The 18,573-nt window shown below is 32.9% G+C and overlaps 1 protein-coding gene across 1 annotated transcript in view; it reads right to left on the bottom strand.

Annotated features, from left to right (window-relative positions):
• Window positions 1-18,573, bottom strand: part of lrp1bb (low density lipoprotein receptor-related protein 1Bb) — a 625,723-nt gene that overhangs the window by 34,244 nt on the left and 572,906 nt on the right. Inside the window, exons 71-78 of the mRNA XM_056465638.1 lie at window positions 17,031-17,163; window positions 16,752-16,874; window positions 14,417-14,539; window positions 13,996-14,136; window positions 10,674-10,808; window positions 8,426-8,545; window positions 5,581-5,822; window positions 2,533-2,756 (exon numbers count right to left, since the gene is read on the bottom strand). Coding sequence (XP_056321613.1) covers window positions 2,533-2,756; window positions 5,581-5,822; window positions 8,426-8,545; window positions 10,674-10,808; window positions 13,996-14,136; window positions 14,417-14,539; window positions 16,752-16,874; window positions 17,031-17,163 — 1,241 coding nt within the window. The remainder of the gene's footprint in view (window positions 1-2,532; window positions 2,757-5,580; window positions 5,823-8,425; window positions 8,546-10,673; window positions 10,809-13,995; window positions 14,137-14,416; window positions 14,540-16,751; window positions 16,875-17,030; window positions 17,164-18,573) is intronic.

The raw sequence follows: 18,573 nt of genomic DNA, 5'->3' as shown, positions 1-18,573 counted from the left end.
AGTTATTATTATAAAGACAAACTTTACGTTAACATCCAACAATATTAATATCTAAATAATGTGCAAAATTAAATGTCAGCTAACATGTAATGCTCTCAGAACTTTGACTAATGTTATGATCAAACAATATTCATTTTTATAGGGAGATTTATTTTTAGATAAACATTATTGAAACGTTTTGAGCTTTGAGGTTGTTAATTGACTATACAGCAGAGAATATAAGTATTGAACACATAAGTTTTCTCAGAAAACATCATTCTAAAGGCGCTGTTGACTTGAAATTTTTTCCCAGATGTTAACAACAAAGGAAACCCATATATGCAAAAAACCCCCAAAAAACTAATCGAATTAGTTTACAAATTAGGTTATGCGCAATTAAATAAAATGACACATGGAAAAAGTGTTGAATACATGAAGAAAGGGAGTTGTAGATAGGCAGTGAAAGTCCAGACAGCAGCTGAAATCTCTCAGTAGTTCTTCAGCAACCCTCTGCCTTTCGTCATTGCAAATTAATATCTGCTGCTTCAGTCCAACATCTGCATTAGCAGAATGATGAAGATGAAATCAGGGTAGACATTATAACAAGACATGATCCAAAACACAGCCAAGGAAACTCTCAAATGCTTTCAGACAAATAAATTCAAGCTGTAGAATGGCCCAGCCATTCACCTGACTCGAATCCAATAGAAAATCCAAATTGAAAATCAGATTTGATAGACGAGACCCACAAAACCATGAAGATTTTTACACACTGTTGAAGTGTTGAAGTGTTGAAGTTGAGTGTGAAACACCTGAGCAATGCATGTGACTTTATTATCCATATGAGAGACACCTTTAAGCTGCCATCAACAAAAAAAACTTATATATAGTATTACATATGTGGTTCAGTACTTTCTCCTTTTGTCATTTCACTGTTATTACACAGAACTAAATTTTCCGATTTTTTTAAATTTTGTTTTATTTTTATGTTTGTATTGTTTGGGTTTTTACCAAAATATGGTTCAGTTCCATGTCAACAGCTACATTAGAAATTTTATTTCCAGGAAAAAAACATGACGTGTTCAATACTTGTTTTCCCCGCTGTATATGCTTTTGCTAAAGCCATCTGTATGTAATAATTCCAATAATTTTTTAAAACAATGATATTCAATAGGATAATTTGTGCAATTAAATTACTAAACTAGTAATCTATTTGAGAGATACTACATCAGACATGATTTATATATGCATAGTTTGCAATAAGCTTGAAATATATTGTTTATTTAGCTACAACCAACAACTTTACATGTGTAGATTGTATATTTTCTAGTCTTTTTAAGTAGAAATCTGAAGTAAACCAAAACAAAGCTAATATATATATATATATATATATATATATATATATATATATATATATATATATATATATATATATAATTATTATTATTACTATAAAGTAATGCTCAGAAATCAGTGTACAGTGGCCCCTCGCCAACTCGGTTCACCTTTCGTGGGCTCGCAGTTTCACAGATATTTTTTCGTGCAATTTGACGTTTTTTTTTTGTTTAGTTTTTTTTATAGCACATTGAGTTCTGCCTCCTAATTTGCTGTAGATAAATGTCAATCAATTTCCTTAATGTCTCCTGTACAGCACAGAATGTGTTCAGCTTGCCAAATTAACATAAATCTTTAATTGCTAGCAGTGTGAGTTCCAACAAGGATGCAAAAAGGTCTGCAGCAAGACCATCGTAAAGAGGGTCACACACTGGATGTGCCGTGCCACGCAGTGTTATGCATTTTTGAACTGTAAACATAGGTTTATATCAAGGTACGTACACTGGTGCCGCAAGACGGCAGCTGTCTGCGGTGCGCAGCTACGACTCAGGACTCTGTTCATATTTCTGCCGTGCCACAGAGCGCCATCTGAAAAACTTTATTTCAAATAACATGCAAATGTGCACGCCCTGTGTGCGTTACTCACAACTGTCATGTGCGCGACCCACTTAATGGAGCATGCTAGTTTTGTGGATCAGTGACTGCAGGAAAAAAAGACCATTACACTGGGAGCCAACATTATCCGCACAAAAGCTAAAAAGCTTTATGAACCTTTTGCTGACAATGTTTGCGTCTGACAACAGGTTTTGATTTTTGGTTTCATTCTGTAATACTGGACTTATTTTTCTATGAAGGTCTGAACTTTGATGGTGTTTAAATGAGAGAAAAGTGTGAAAATGTTAATGCCTGTCTGAGAAAAGTGTATAAAGTGTGTAGTGAGGAGTTTTACAGGCTTAAAACATCTGTAATAATTGTAAAAAATAAAGCTGACTACTTCACGGATTTCAGCTATTGCGGGTTATTTTTAGAACGTAACTGTGGAGAATGACGAGGGACCACTGTAACATTAAAAATCAACAAGAAACAACAAAAATCAATAAAATCAATGTGTAAAATTTGACATTTTAATAGTCACTTAATTTGTAAATATTGCTTTAAACCCACCATATAAATAAGGAAATAAAAATGAACCCAAATAGTATGGAAACATGCTTTTACCCTTTGACTGGATTGACAGCAATGGCGTAAGGCTCTCCTGCAATGTCAGTTATCAGACGGGTGCAGTTGGGTCCCTTGAGCTGCCCCACATTAATAGAGTATCTAAGTTTGGTCCAGTGAGCTGTGTAATAACTGAACCAGTGCATTCTAGAGTGGTCAGTCCAGTAGATATTTCCAGTCACCCAGTCAGCGGACACATCTCTGGGTCTGCGGAAGTCTGGACACTGCAAAAGTCAGCCAGATAACAAGCTGAATCCCATGTGGGCCACCGCATCAAGGAATATTTAAGATTATGAGGATGATAACATGTTTAGGACAACATTATTCCAAATAAGCAGGGTACATTTTTTTCAAAGACCACTTTTAGGGGTAGAAGAAGTTATAGTTGTTTTGGACTAAAAATAATAAATGATATTTAAGGTGAGACACTGCAGGCAAACCTTTTTTAATCATTCCTGTTGATTTGAAAAACAGTACACTGTAAAAAGGGTTTAGCTGACTTTACTTTAAGAAAGCGAGTTAATGAACTTGATGATGCATGATTAAAAAAATTAAGTTAAGTGAACTTAACAGTTCTAAGTTAAAACAGAATTACTTACTTTTTTAACCCTTTAACTACCCCACCAAGAAAAAAAAAAAACTCCCAATGTCACTAGTTAACACACTCAATGCATTTTTTCAACACATCTCATTATTTCTAAAATATCAACCTCTATTAAATGGTTGATATGTCGGAATGAATACATATACAGTGGGTGACACTTGACCATTACTGCTGCGCCTTGTACGGCCACTGCTCTAAAGGAGTACAAATGTGTTTTTAGGTATGACCGCAGTTTGCGACTATACTGCCAAGGGGGTACAAAGGGACGGGATGTGAATGGACAGAAATAGCCTATACAGTAGCTGCAAATACTCTGCTACTTGTAATTAAAGATGAAATTATAATTAATTATAATCGCATTATAATTCCTACATTAATCCTTAAAAACTTGTTAACAAGCTTTAATATCATTGTAAGTGCAAAGAGTATTCATTTTGGAAAGTAGATTTAAAGAAATAAAAGACAACTAAAATGAAAGTACAAACACACATACAAATAAGTAGTAGACATAAATAGTAGACATAAATAAATAAATAAATAAATAAATAAATAAATAAATAAATAAATAAATAAATAAATAAATAAACAAACAAATAAATAAAGCAGTGTTTTAGCCTAAATATATAGAGATATATAGAGGACTGAGATACAGTTTTATTTACAGTTTCGTTGTTGATTATATTTTACTATCTCATTTTATGTCTCAATTACTGTACATAAATAATAAATGAATAATTAAATATGCCTCATTTTTTATTTAAAGATAATACCAGCGAAACACTGAGAAACGGTCTGGTGCTATTTTTATATAGGCCTACTATAATTTAAAAGAAAGCTGCAAAGTGGGCTATATTATTTTAATTAATTTCCCCTGTGTCTGTCGCTTACGGTTCAATGAGCAAGATGAGAAACAATGCGGCAATATTGACCTTTACTTTAGGCTATAGGTTACTATAGTATATAATATTTTATTTTTTACATATAGTATTGTATTAATTTGCATAGACATTTTATAGTTTACATAGGCCTAAAGTGAACGCTTCAGTTCGATTCTGATTTAAAACATAAACCTGCAATTTTAATGACGGATGTGGGTGTCACAAAATACTTTTTAAACCAATGGTTTTTATTATTATTATTATTATTATTATTATTATTATTATTATTATTATTATGTGAACAACACTTTATAAAAATTTTATTGTATTTATTACACCACCTTACTATGAAAACACAATACTATGGAAAATCTGAATATATGAAGTGTAAGACTAATTTATTTAAAACATAAATTTTTTTAACATATTTTTTTAAAAACATAAATATTTTCAACATTTTTGGATAATAAATCACCTTTATTTTTTAAAGTGTGCCATAAAATATTTTAGATTCCCATTTAACATGCTTTCTTATTTTTTTCTGTTTGTTTTTTTTACAATAAAACCAAAATCAGGTGTAGTAGTGCATCAGGCTTATGTTTGTTTGACTTTTTTGTAAATCAACAATGTTGTGTGTGTAAACCATAATTTAAAACAGTCATTATTTAAATTACTTAAAAAATTACTTAAAATTTAAATATTTTGACTGATTATATACACAACCTTTACTTCTGCTTTTTTTTCTGGCTAGTATTTTATGTATTATGAAGTGATAAAAAAGAGAATCCAAAATTACTTTTTGAGTCTAATACTGTTTGTCTAAAAAAGCAGATACATTTTTTTCAGGATAGTACATTTGTAATGTTTCTTTTTAAATTTTATATATTTTTTATATTCTGTTTTTATTTTTATTTTTTTTTTACCTTTAATGGATAGAACAGTGTAAAGAATTGACAGAAAATAATGGAGAGCAGAGAGAGGGGAAGGATCGGGAGCCGGGAATCAAACTCGGATTGCCGTGAGCACATTGGTGCTATATGTGGATGCACTTAACCACTAGGCTATTGGTGCTGACTGTAATGCTTCTTTTGAATATTTAAACCTAACATTTTAGAAAATAAAGTCTGCAATTCCTAATGTAATTGATCAAATGGGAAAATGTGGCGATACACTTTTTTTATTTTCATTTTTACCCTATTCACCTGCAGTGTCTAGCCATAATATTTCATGCAAACAAACCAACAAACAAATTACAGAGAAGATCAATATATCATAATCTTCCCTGTGATCATATATCACATATAGATCATATACTGTATCAAGATCAATATAATGTATCTGACATTTGCATTTATAAAATGGTTATACAATATCTAGTTTTTTCAAAAATTGCATAAGTAATTAAACGAAAAGTGTACACATACCAAACTAAAAGCAGAGAGAATGTTTGCTGTATTTCTTAGTCTTTACATTTACTTTTTTAATTAAATCTAACTTGAAAGAAACATCCATAGCATTTCCTGTAAAATATGACGGTATGCTTTACACAAGACTCGTGATACTTACTATGATGCCAACATTTGTTTTAGTTTGACTCCTGTTTAGGATGTCTTTGTAAAAAAGTCCACCGGGATTAAATTGAGTAGCCCAGATAAACTTTTGTTGGTGAAACAGAGCATCCATCCCAATAATGCGGGCATTTTCCTCGATGCGAGCATGTACTTTGTGTCCATGGCTCTGGTTAAATGGATACACAAAACTTCGGATTTCAGTGTCATTAGCTATGTAGAGCACTCGATCTTCTGGTCCTGCCCGTTGAGTTATTAATATGCAAAAAAAATGAAAAGTGGCTAAATTCCATTTAGGGTTTGAGACAACAGTTTGACAATTACAGATGCAGATAAATCATTGTATCACAGCAATATGCATTTTAATCAATCAATAATCAGTATTACTGTATGTAAGAAGAGACAATGTGCAGTTCTTAAACACAATTATGAATTTAAATGTACAATATATAATCTAGAACAGTAAAATGTACTTATAAATGTACAATATATAATCTAGTACAATAAAATGTACTTATAAATGTACAATATATAATCTAGTACAATAAAATGTACTTATAAATGTACAATATATAATCTAGAACAATAAAATGTACTTATAAATGTACAATATATAATCTAGTACAATAAAATGTACTTATAAATGTACAATATATAATCTAGTACAATAAAATGTACTTATAGATGTACAATATATAATCTAGAACAATAAAATGTACTTATAAATGTACAATATATAATCTAGTACAATAAAATTCTAAGCACTGATTGCTAACTCAGTGTATGAATAGATCTACTACTTTAAAGAAACACTCCACTTTTTTGGACTTAAAACAGTCCAAAAAAACCCCTAGACTTAAACAGTTGAGTTTAACAATTTTTTTTAATCCAGGCAGCATGGTAGCTTAGTGGTTAGCACTATCACCTCACAGCAAAAAGGTTGCTGATTCGAGTCCTGGCTGGGTCAGTTTGCATTTCCCCGTGATTGTGTGGGTTTCCGGGTGCTCCGGTTTCCCCCACAGTCCAAAGACATGCTGTATAAGTGAATTGGTTGAACGAAATTGGCCGTAGTGTATAAGTGCGTGTGTGATTGTTACAGTTTATAGGTTTTTTCCAGTACTGGGTTGCACCTGGAAGGGCATCTGATGCATAAAACATATGCCGGAATAGTTGGCGGTTCATTCCGCTGTGGTAACCTGTGATAAATAATGGACTAAGTAAAATTAATGACATTTTTTTTTATCTATTCAGCCAATGTCTGGATCTGGTAGGGCCACTTTTAGCTTATCTTAGCATAAATTATTGAATCGGATTAGACCATTAGCATCTCTGTAAAAAAAAATAAAAAATTATAATTTTCCTATTTAAAGCTTGATTCTTCTGTAGTTACATCTTGCACTAAGACACAAAAAATAAAAAGTTGCTTATTTTCTAGGCTGATATGTCACAGAACTATATTTTCATTGCATATCTGCATAGTTGTCCAAATGAATGTCCAGTGAGGGTTTTATAATGCCTGTACAGGAGGATCTAGCGAGGCTCAATGGTGTTTCTGCCATAGAATGTAAAATAAACTTGCATATGAGCTTCAGACACAATCTGGCGGAGCTGTTTACTGTTCCTGTCAGCGATCTCCCAGTAATATCAGGCTGCAAGCTCAACCGCCATCGGATCAACGCATTTCAACAGATTTAGAGTGTTTTACTGTATTTTACATTTGTCTGTATGTTTGTGTATTTAATATTTAATAGTAGATATTCAGTCAGTCAGTTTACAGCAGAAGCTGGTCTTTTGCAGTCTCCCTGTTGTCCTGTGGTTCTCTTTGAATCTGTGCATGTGAATATATCTTTAAAAAAATTAAAATAAAAATATGTATAAAACTATATACAGATAAAGTCAGAATTATTAGCCCCCCTTAGAATTTTTTTTTTCTTTTTTAAATATTTCCAAAATTATGTTTAATAAAGCAAGGAAATTTTCACAGTATGTCTGATAATATTTTTTCTTCTGGAGAAAGTCTTATTTGTTTTATTTCAGCTATAATAAAAGCAGTTTTTAATTTTATAAAAAAACATTTTAGGGTCAAAATTATTAGCCCCTTTAAGCTCATTTTTTTCGATAGTCTACAGAACAAACAATCAATATACAATAACTTGCCTAATCACACTAACCTGCCTAGTTAACCTAATTAACCTAGTTAAGCCTTTAAATGTCACTTTAAGCTGTAGAAGTGTCTTGAAAAATGTCTAGTCAAATATTATTTACTGTCATCATGGCAAAGATAAAAGAAATCAATTATTAGAAATGAGTAATTAAAACTATTATGTTTAGAAATATGTTGAGAGAATCTTCTCTACATTAAACAGAAATTGGGGGAAAATAACTTCAACTGTATATATAGTTTTAGTTTTATATAATAAAATTTAAATAAAATTATATATTTTTTATAAAATGCTGATAATAGAAAATATAACAAGGCACAACAATATATAAGGTTTAAATAAGCATTTCATACAAACATTTTAGAGAAAATGTCAGACAGGTGGGCCTTCAAAAATTGATCGCAGAAAGAAATGTTCCCCGAAGTGAAAAAGTTTGAGAGCCCATGGTCTAATCCAATTCAATGATTTATGCTAAGCTAAACTAAAAGTGCTCCTGCCCGACTGGGAGTTCAGCTGAATAGATTAAAAAATGGTAAAACTCAACTGTTTAAGTCTAGGGCACTTGTATAATGAACCTATTTCCACAAAAAAAATAGAGTGTTCCTTTAAGTGATTCAAAGTCTAAAATAAAATGTCACAGTGAAGACAAAGGTTAAGTCGATAGAAAATATAGATCCTTACCTTTTGCTATGCAGCTACCATTCATATCCTTATAATTTTTGTCACATGTACATTTGTATGATCCTTTTGTGTTTGTGCAATAGTGAGAGCAAGTGCCGAAATAAAGACACTCATTGATTTCTGCAAAAAAGAAAACAAAAGTTAGATTTCAAGTACAAATGCTTTGTGGAAAAAAGGCTTTTTTTGTGGCTGTTTAGACTGTGTGATGTTCACTATGCGGCTTCTTTTTCCACATGCTGAGTGCTTGGAAATAAAACGTCAGATGTGGTCTGCTCACTGCATCTCATTGATCTTTATTCCCAGCAAAAAACACTATATATGTGAGTGCACAATCCTATTCCTGGAAATGTTCTATTAAATGCAAAGCGTTTTCAGTAGGTTATGCTTTTTCAGAAGCTTAAGCTTAACTTTGGCCTGCGGTTTAGTCTTAGCACACAGAGAGGAAAACACTGATCCATGACTAATTTTTTTTTTATCCTGGAAAAAAAGCTTTGAATCAGTATACACAGTACACATACATACAAGTGCAGGATTTCAGAATCTCAAAAAAAAAAAAAAAGATACAGACACTGACAGGACAGCATTGAGAGCAAAAAAAGGTGAAATCTAAAAGTGAGCAATTTCTGCAATGCTAGCAACCAGATCTGCCAGAATAATGGCTGTCTTCAAACAATTGTCAAATATTCCCCGTCTATAATATTTGGAAAAATAGTCAAGTGTGTAAGATCTTTGTGGTATTTGTCCTGTGATTTGATTTTTATTTATTTATTATTTTGTACTTTTTATTTAAGATTGTTCAATATTTTTTCTTTCAAAACAACCCCTTCCCCAACAATTTAACCCCTTCAGATGAAGGAATAATAAAAAAAAGATAATATAAAAATGTTAGGTGACGTGGTGGCGCAGTGGGTAGCACAATCGCCTCACAGGGTTAGAGCCTCAGCTGGGTCATTTGGCATTTCTGTGTGGAGTTTGCATGTTCTCCCTGTGTTCACGAGGGTTTCCTCTGGGTGCTATGGTTTCCCCCACAGTCCAAAGACATGCAGTATAGGTGAATTGAGTACGCTAAATTGTCCTTAGTGTGTGTGTGAATGAGTGTGCATGGATGTTTTCCAGTGATGGGTTGCAGCTGGAAGGGCATCCGCTGCATAAAACATATGGTGGATAAGTTGGCGGTTCATTCTGCTGTGGTGAACCCAGATTAATAAACGAACTAAGCAGAAAAGAAAATGAATGAACGAATAAAAATGTTAAAATAAAATAAGAAAAATAATGCAAAAATTAAAAAGTACTGCCATTAGAAATACTTTTCAGGGGATGCATTTATACATCGAGTTACATTGTGTTACATTGTAGTTACCTCAGATTACATTGGTGATAGGTTAATTAACCTCTAAATGTACATATCTAAATATGTTGTAATACTTTTGCACCTCTTCAGAAAAACATCGGTCTTCATTTGTAGACATGCAGTCATTTTTTTCCATTACATAGACCTGTTTAAGTCCATCGAGCCACCTTTGGAAAACCTTCTTTTTTTTTGCAACCAGTGATAACATTCATTTGATTTTTATAAGGGATGTTTACAATTTTTTATTACAGTTTTGTAACGATATAAAGTGTGCTGTTTATCATATTATTAATTAAAACTATGGCTATTTTAATGAATAATAAAATATTTTATTTAATTCATACATTAGATCTAATATCAAATCAAAATACTAAAAAGAAATGACATAAAAAAGACATTAATGTAAACACTTTTTACCTGACACTTTAATTTTGTGAAGTTTGGGGAAATTACATTTAAAACAAATCCTCAAATTGTATGTGTTTAAATGGATATGTAGGTCTAAAACTACATATTTCAAAATATATGACATTTATACAGTATATAAATCAGAAATGTATTTTAAAAAACGTGAAAGTATTTTAAAAGTTATATAATAAAAGCACATGGATTCATTAAAACAGCTTCTTGTTTTTTTTTTTTTTTTGCCATGGCAAGATAATTCAACACATTTTAATCTGGTGCATTGTCCGCAATTTACTTCTAACACTAGCCGAGCGATTGTTGCAATGGAGAAAGTCACACACAGATTGCATTTCCGTTTGAAGCCGCTGGTGTCGCAGAAATTGCACATTTCACCTTTAAATTGAAGTCTAAATCCATATTCCTCCTCACATAAATTGGTGAATCATATTTTCTTGAATGCTAACAGACTCAGGAAAGATAGTCTGACAGTACCTTCACACTTTCTGCTTCTGAGATTTCTCTGAAAGCCAGGTTTGCAGTGGCAAATTGCATTTGTGTTTGTATGATTGCACACTGCATCCTCCCCACATGGATTCATCCTCTTTCCACATATGTCTCCATTTGAAGCTAGAAAGAAAGAGAGACAGCTTTGAAGTGACGTTCTTTATACTTACACCCCACTGTCCCAGTGCATTAAGGGATTTTTTTTGTGTGTGTTTTGATGCATAGTCACAGGCAACAAAATAAAATATGCATAAGAAAAAATCCATATGTGCACCATGTGTCCATGTAATCCACCAAGACTGCCTTTAATCTGACAAGACTGCTTGGTTTCCACAGTGCCCTCCTCTAATATTGGCACCATTGGTAAAAATGAAAGAAGTCTGTGAGAAAATGCCATTATTGTTTAACCATTTGGTCTTTTGCTCAAAATTATAACAACATTAATCTCTCATTGAGAACAAATCCTTGCAAACCCAACAGTTTAATCATATGAATCTATTGTCATATTAAAAACCACATGTCAAAACACTCTTCTCTCTTATACACCGGACACTTCAACAGGCATCGTAACCACCTGATAGACCTTTTATACATAGGCTATCATTATTATTTTAATTACTTATTACTATTTATCAGAGTTGTGTCTGTATATTATCCAATGCAAGAGTGCGCCAAAATTTTTATTTTCAAGGAGTGCACCTTAATTAAACTCTATCTTACAAAGACTCAATAAGGAAAATGATGTTTACTATTAGTGATGTTTTATAAACAAATTTCAGGAGGAGCACGCGCAGAAGTTTCAGTATCAAATACGTCATTGACAATTATTCTATTATCCAATCAGTTCTTGACCAAACCCCTATATATACCAAAGCTGTCTTACCTGCAGCATCTTATGACTTTAGCATCCCTCCACCACCCCGTTACCTCACCTCTTAAGCATTACAATCCCGAGGGGAGCGTTCTGGGGCCGGGCTAGATACTTCGCTCGAATCTCAATTCCTCTCTGTTTCCTGATAAGAGGAATAACTCGAGTTTGGGTGTCTTCCCTGAGCTCAGAGCCCTCTCCCCGGACACGCTTTATTCTGAAACTATTGCAAGTGTGAACTCGTGAAATGTACCACAATCATGTTGCACTGCTTGTTTCAACTTTAAATAACTCTTTTGCACAATATTAAACTTGAAATCCCTCTTTTGCACAACATTCACCATTAATTCCTGCACAATATCCTGCACAACATTGTTCAGTCTCATGTAAAGCTACTTGTATAGCCTGTCCTATGAGCATAGTTAAGTATCTTATAGTATATGCTAGTAGTTATGCATAGGTGTTTTAAATAGCTCTTATGTCTATTGTTTGTATTTATGAATATTTATGAAGCACCATTGTCCTGCGAGACACGACATTTCGTTCCTCTGTTTGTCCACACATGTGTGGAATGACAATAAAGCTCGACTTGACTTGATATGTTTAATATAGAGTTAAAGTCAAAATTATTAGTCCTCATGAGAATATCTTTTCCCAAATTATGATTAACAGAGCATGGAAAATTTCACAATATTTTCTTTATTATTTTTTCTTCTGGAGAAAATCTTATTAGTTTTACTTCGGCTTGAATAAAAGCAGATTTAAAATTTTTAAAAAACATTTTAAGGTTATTATTATTAGCCCCCTTAGACAATATTATTTTTCCATTGTCTAGAGAACAAACCACTGATATACAACAGTGTATAACAACCTACCTAATTACACTATCTTATCTAGTTAACCTAGTTAAGCCTTTAAATGTCACTTTAAGCTGTATAGAAGTGTCTTTTAAAATATCTAGTAAACTATTATGTTCTGTCATCATGGCAAAGATAAAATAAATCAGTTATTAGAAATTATTAAACTATTATGTTTAGAAATGTGCTAAAAAAATCTTCTCTCCATGAAACAGAAATTGGGGAAAAATATACAGGGGGCTAATAATTCAGGGGGGCCAATAATTCTGTAATATTATATAATAATCATAATTGTCACTTTCAAACATCAAACACTTTCGTCACATTTATTTCTTTATTTTATAATTTGATGGGCAAGTGAGTGTTTTTATATCTGACTAAAACAGGAATGCCCAAACCTTTTCTTATAAAGAGCCAAAAACCAAATTTTATTAAGGCTAGTGGGCCGAAGGTAAATATAGTTGCCATGGGTAATTTCCAAACTTATTTAATAATATTTAAAGATAACTAAATAACATTGCTGCTATGCTGTAACCAATGTGCTGCTTGGCGCTGCACTGCGTCACGCAGTGCTATGCATTTTAGAATTCTAAACATAGATTTTTAGCAGTGTACGCACACAGGTGCCGCAAGTCGTAGCCGCAGCTACGACTCAGGACACTGTTCATATTTCTGCCATGCCACAAAGCGGCATTTCAATTGTTTCATTTTAAATAACATGCAAACGTATGATACTTCCAACTGTCATGTGCGCGTCGTGTTGCATTGTCATGCAGCGCATCCAGTGTGCAACCCCCTTAAGACTGAAATTTGAACACATAGCCTTGAGAGACATAGAACTTTTTTAATACTGTAAATGCTATGTATTTTATGCTGATGTATTTCTAAACGGTATATATGTGAAGAATTCAGACGCAAAAACCTCTAGGTGCCATCTGAAATTTCCATAGAAAAATGAACATCTTTCTCAACCTCCTTTGTTTATGTTGAGATATTTCACTTTAAAGAACAGGAAAAGGACTTATTCTTTGCCCTAAAAGCCTAAAAGTGATATTACTGAACATACACACAGGTGCCTGATACAATTTTAGAGGAACATTTCAGATGGCATTTAGAGGTTTTTGCATCTAAACTCTTCACATGTTGTAATAGGGGATTTGTATTGTTTTTACAATGTAAACCAAATCAAACCAAAAAGAGACAATTGTAAGTGTTATGAATCAACCAGGAAAAAGTAGTATGTCTATCTGTTAGGATGGTTTCAGTGGCCAAAAAATCTCCAACAATGGAGAATTACAGACATTAGTTTTATAATGTTACCAGAATCACCACATATAATTAAAAAAAACTCCACTCTCTATCAAAAACAAACCCAAGTATCTTTATTTTTTTATTAATGAGATAATATTTGTTAAAAAAATTGCTAATATTTTTAGTTTTGAGAAAAATATTGCAATTATAAAGAAAGAACAGATTAAACAATAAGGAGCCACAGCCTTCTTTGCTCATATTCATCAAGTGTGCAAACATTTCTGCAGGGGATTGTAAACGATTTGGTATAAGATGTCATTTGATAAACACATACAAGCCTTGCAGTCTTGTTCATCTGATCCTCCATCTCCACAGTCATCAAACAGGTCACATTGCAGTTGTGCTGGTATACATTTTCGATTACTACAGGTAAACTCTGCCTTCCCACAGGGTTTTGGCCTAGTTGACACCGCCTCTGGATTTGGCCCCATAGGAAAGAGTGAAAAAAAAAAACAACAGAAACAATATATATTTTAATCAATACTTCAGCCAAAGAGTATTCAATCAAACTTACTGAGTGATTAATGATCACTACCTGTATGTATCTGGAAAACCTAGGCATAACAATAAAATCACCAAATTTTAGACCACATTATTTTATTTGTCAATTAAAAAAAAAGTATGCCACAAAAGATGGATTTCCCATTGTGCCGGTGAGGATAACAGGATCATCAGGGACTTGTGAATGAGCTTACCGCATTCATCTTCATCTGAGTTGTCCCCACAGTTATCCACATTGTTACAGATTTGATCAAGCCGGAGACACACTCTGTCATTTCTGCAGCGGTATGGCCTTGCTGGAGGACAAGGCAGTTTAGCTAAAAAAAAAGTAAAAAAGAGAGAAAGAGAACAAAATATTACAACACATGCCTTTATTCTAATATAAATATAGTATATACATTAGTAATGTCACAAATCATCATTTTCTCATTATTATTTTCTTGATACAGTATCATTAAAGAGTTTGTGCTATTTCAAGAGAAATCAAGTTTTTTTTGACAAAGGATGCATAAATTGATCAAAAGTGACAGTAACACATTTTATAATGTTGTAAAGAAACTTATAAATGCAGTCCACTGAACTTTTAGTCTTTAAAATATCTATTTAAAAAAAAAAATCCTAATTTCACCTAAAAATTAGGCAGCAAAAACTCCAATCCTGTTAAAAATAAGAGTCATCAATAATAAATAAGGACTTATGATAATTGATAATAACTGAGAACTGAATCAGAACATTAGAGTGATTTTTAAAGGATCATGCGACACTGAAAACTCAGCTTTGAATCACCAATAAATGACATATTAGTTATTTTGAATTGAAATTTTGCATAATAATACAACTTTTAGTGTAATTTTGATTACATAAGTGCAGACTGCTCTTATGATAATAATCTAATCTAATCTAATCTAATCTAATATAATATAATATAATATAATATAATATAATATAATATAATATAATATAATATAATATAATATAATATAATATAATACACAACTCTTCCACTTAAAACAATTAATATCAGAGATAATATAATATAGTGTCCTTCCAGCCGCAATGCAGCACTGGGAAACACCATACACTCTCGTACACTATTATGTGGCCAATTTAATTCATTAATTTTCCCTTAGGCTCAGTCCCCCATCAATAAGGGGTCGCCACAGTGGAATGAACCGCTAACTTATCCAGCATATGTTTTACGCAGTGGATGCCACTCCAGCTGCAACCCGTCACTGGGAAACACCCATACACACTCATTCACTCACATACGCTATGGACAATTTAGCTTACCCAATTCACCTATAGCGCATGTCTTTGGACTTGTGGGGGAAACCGGAGCATCCGAAGGAAACCCACGCAAACACGGGGAGAACATGCAAACTCCACACAGAAAACGGCAACTGACCCAGCCGGGGATCGAACCTTCTCGCTTTGAGGTGACAATACAACTTTATCCCTTAAAACAACTAATATCAGGCATAATATAATATAAATCAAACATAAATAAAGAAATATATTTAAAAAATACTTATTTATACATATTGTTACTTAAAATACAAATTTATCACATTATATATTATTAGGAAAAAAGGAATCCTCCGTTAAGGCTTTTAATTAAAAATGGTCTATTAAGGTAAAGTAAATTGTCATTTATTAGCTAAATAACAAACTGGCAAGCACATTCAACTTCCTGTCAGAATTTGGCCACTTGAATAACAAAAGGATTTAAAGATAATAATGATAACAATGTAGGGCTTCCTGATTTTTCTAGCCTCTCTCGTAAAAAGTACACTTGAAAATTGATGGATAACAACAATAGCCTAATTAGTATTAAAAGTAAGGTTTATACACTTCAAAATGAACTTCTGGTAATTCACACTTCACTTTTTTTCAAGAACAAGATATAAGATGTAGAATAAAAGTTACTTATGAATTAACTTATAAGTTACTTAAAATGTTTTTGCTATTTAACAACAATACAGCTGAAAGATGACTTCACTTATGTCAGATTCTTCTCAGTCTTATTCATTTTCACAATTTATGATTGCATAGCAGTCAAAATAGAACAAATGAGCTGATGTATAGGACAAATTCTGAACCTTTGTCAGTGAGGGGTGGGTCTTTCAAACCACCCAAACACCACCTGGCTACGGGCCTGTCTAATATAATATAATATAATATAATATAATATAATATAATATAATATAATATAATATAATATAATATAATGTAATGTAATGTAATGTAATGTAATGTAATGTAATGTAATATAATATAATATAACTTTCCCACTTGAAACAACTATTATCAGAGATATGTTTCTGGTCATGTAGTGCTTTTAATTTGCAATGCAGTCAGTGACCCCTACAAACAGACTGAGTTTAGGATCAGAAAACTCTAAAGAAAGTTTCTTTTTCTTTCTCATTTTTTTTTCGCCAAGCAACAAAAGTCTTTCAGTTCTGAATCAGAGTCCAGTAGGCGAGAAACACCGCAGGTCATGCAGTTCCTCTGAGAGAGATGAATATGTACCACACATGTCGGGGTCTTCATCAGAGTTGTCTCCGCAGTCGTCTTCACCATCGCACACCCACACATGCAGCTTACACAGCGTGTTATTGCAGATGAACTCATCGGGGCGACAGAAAAAGGCATCTGCATAAACAAAATTAAACTTTTTTTGAAACTTTAACACGTGGCTATTTTGCAAGGTTATGAAAACCTGAACTAACCACCGTGTTTCAAACTATTAAGTCTCAGAAAAGTCAGCAGTTCTCAAGTGTGTAAATGTATTATGAATCATCTTCATACCGTGACTGCAGTTTTCCTCGTCGCTGTGGTCCACACAGTCAAAGATGTCATCACATCGCCATCGTTTGGGAACGCAATGAGCGTGGTTTTTGCACAGAAACTCATCCTCTCTGCACTCCTTGACACAGTCCATCTGGTGTGAGCACAATATACCAAAGCCTAAAATACTCAATTTCAAGAGAAACAGTTTGCTGCACTGATGAAAGTGCCGAGCATCTCTGTTTCCATGGAGCTGAACATGAATCTACTATGCAAGATGCTCAAGAAAGAATGTGTCCCCAATATGGTGCTCATGTTTATCCCACAGTAAATTGCAAACAATATGGCATCGTTTTTTAATTGCCTGTGCGATGCAAATATCATTAGATATAATCTTCTAGATTCAGATATGATGTCTAGCACTACGTACTGTATAGCCAACTAGAACAAGTTGAGTTATTACCAGTTCACTATTACCCTCTTTAGCTTAAAAAACTGCATTAATTCAGCAAGGTGCTGAAAACATCTAGGGTCATATTGAATAGGTTTGGGTATCATTTGGGGTTATTGCGATACCGGTACTAAATCGATACTTTTAAAACAGTACCTGTGCCAAAACGGTGCCTGTACTTATACTTTTGAGCCACAAAATGTCGGTGGATGACTCTAGAAAAATCTTTTATTTGACAAAAAAAATTATAATTATTTAAATTGAACAATATAATTCAGGTTTAAAGTATACAACAATTCATATTTTATATATTTGAATGGAATTGCATTCTATTTCTTCTATTTCTCTAATCTATTTCTTTTGATGAGTTGTTTGTTAGCACAAATTTAAGATTTGCACTATGCAATTAACATTACATTAACTTCCTACTAACCTGTGAAAGGGCTGTCATCAAAATCAGGAAACACATTTTTTCTTGGTTTGGGGCCACTGATCTCTCTAAATAGTTCAGTGGTTGGAGCTTGTAACTACACTTACATAGACATCAGTAATCTAATTATTTGCCTTAATCTGAATAAGACAATCATATGATTAAGGTGTTTACATGAGTTGCTTTTTGAATGTTCATTTCATGATCCAGTTTTACATGTTTTAGCACATAGATCGATTAACGTCATTGTGTCTCCACGCTATCCACGTTTCCTCTGGAGTTTCATGTAATTTCGGGTGTAATTTTTTCTATTTTTTGGCTTTAACTACAGTTCGGCAGTTTCACTTTCATTCAGCAACATGTTGTTCATGCCCCCATGACAAACTGAGGTATTGGATGAGAATATGACGTAAAGACTGGTGGAAGAGTGTTGTTTTAATGGAATTTGATACCACACACCGAATGGAACAAAAAACTTGTGGTCCTTTAAGGTGAAGAAAAATTGCTGTTTACATGGTAGTCTTAATCATATTAAAATTGGAGCATTGGTGTCTATGTAAACGCACTCCGTGAAAGTGCCAGATGATGTTGCAATCTGTCAAAGTACATTCCTCTGCCTAAAAGTTGATTCCATGAGCCCTTAAATGTTTCATTAAGTTTGACATGTTTCCCCCTTACAATTT

The sequence above is a fragment of the Danio aesculapii genome, chromosome 9 (assembly GCF_903798145.1).
Source record: "Danio aesculapii chromosome 9, fDanAes4.1, whole genome shotgun sequence".
In the NCBI taxonomy this organism is placed as follows: Eukaryota; Metazoa; Chordata; class Actinopteri; order Cypriniformes; family Danionidae; genus Danio; species Danio aesculapii.
Note: the sequence above shows the minus strand (reverse complement) of the source record. Positions and strands in the feature narration are given on the sequence as shown.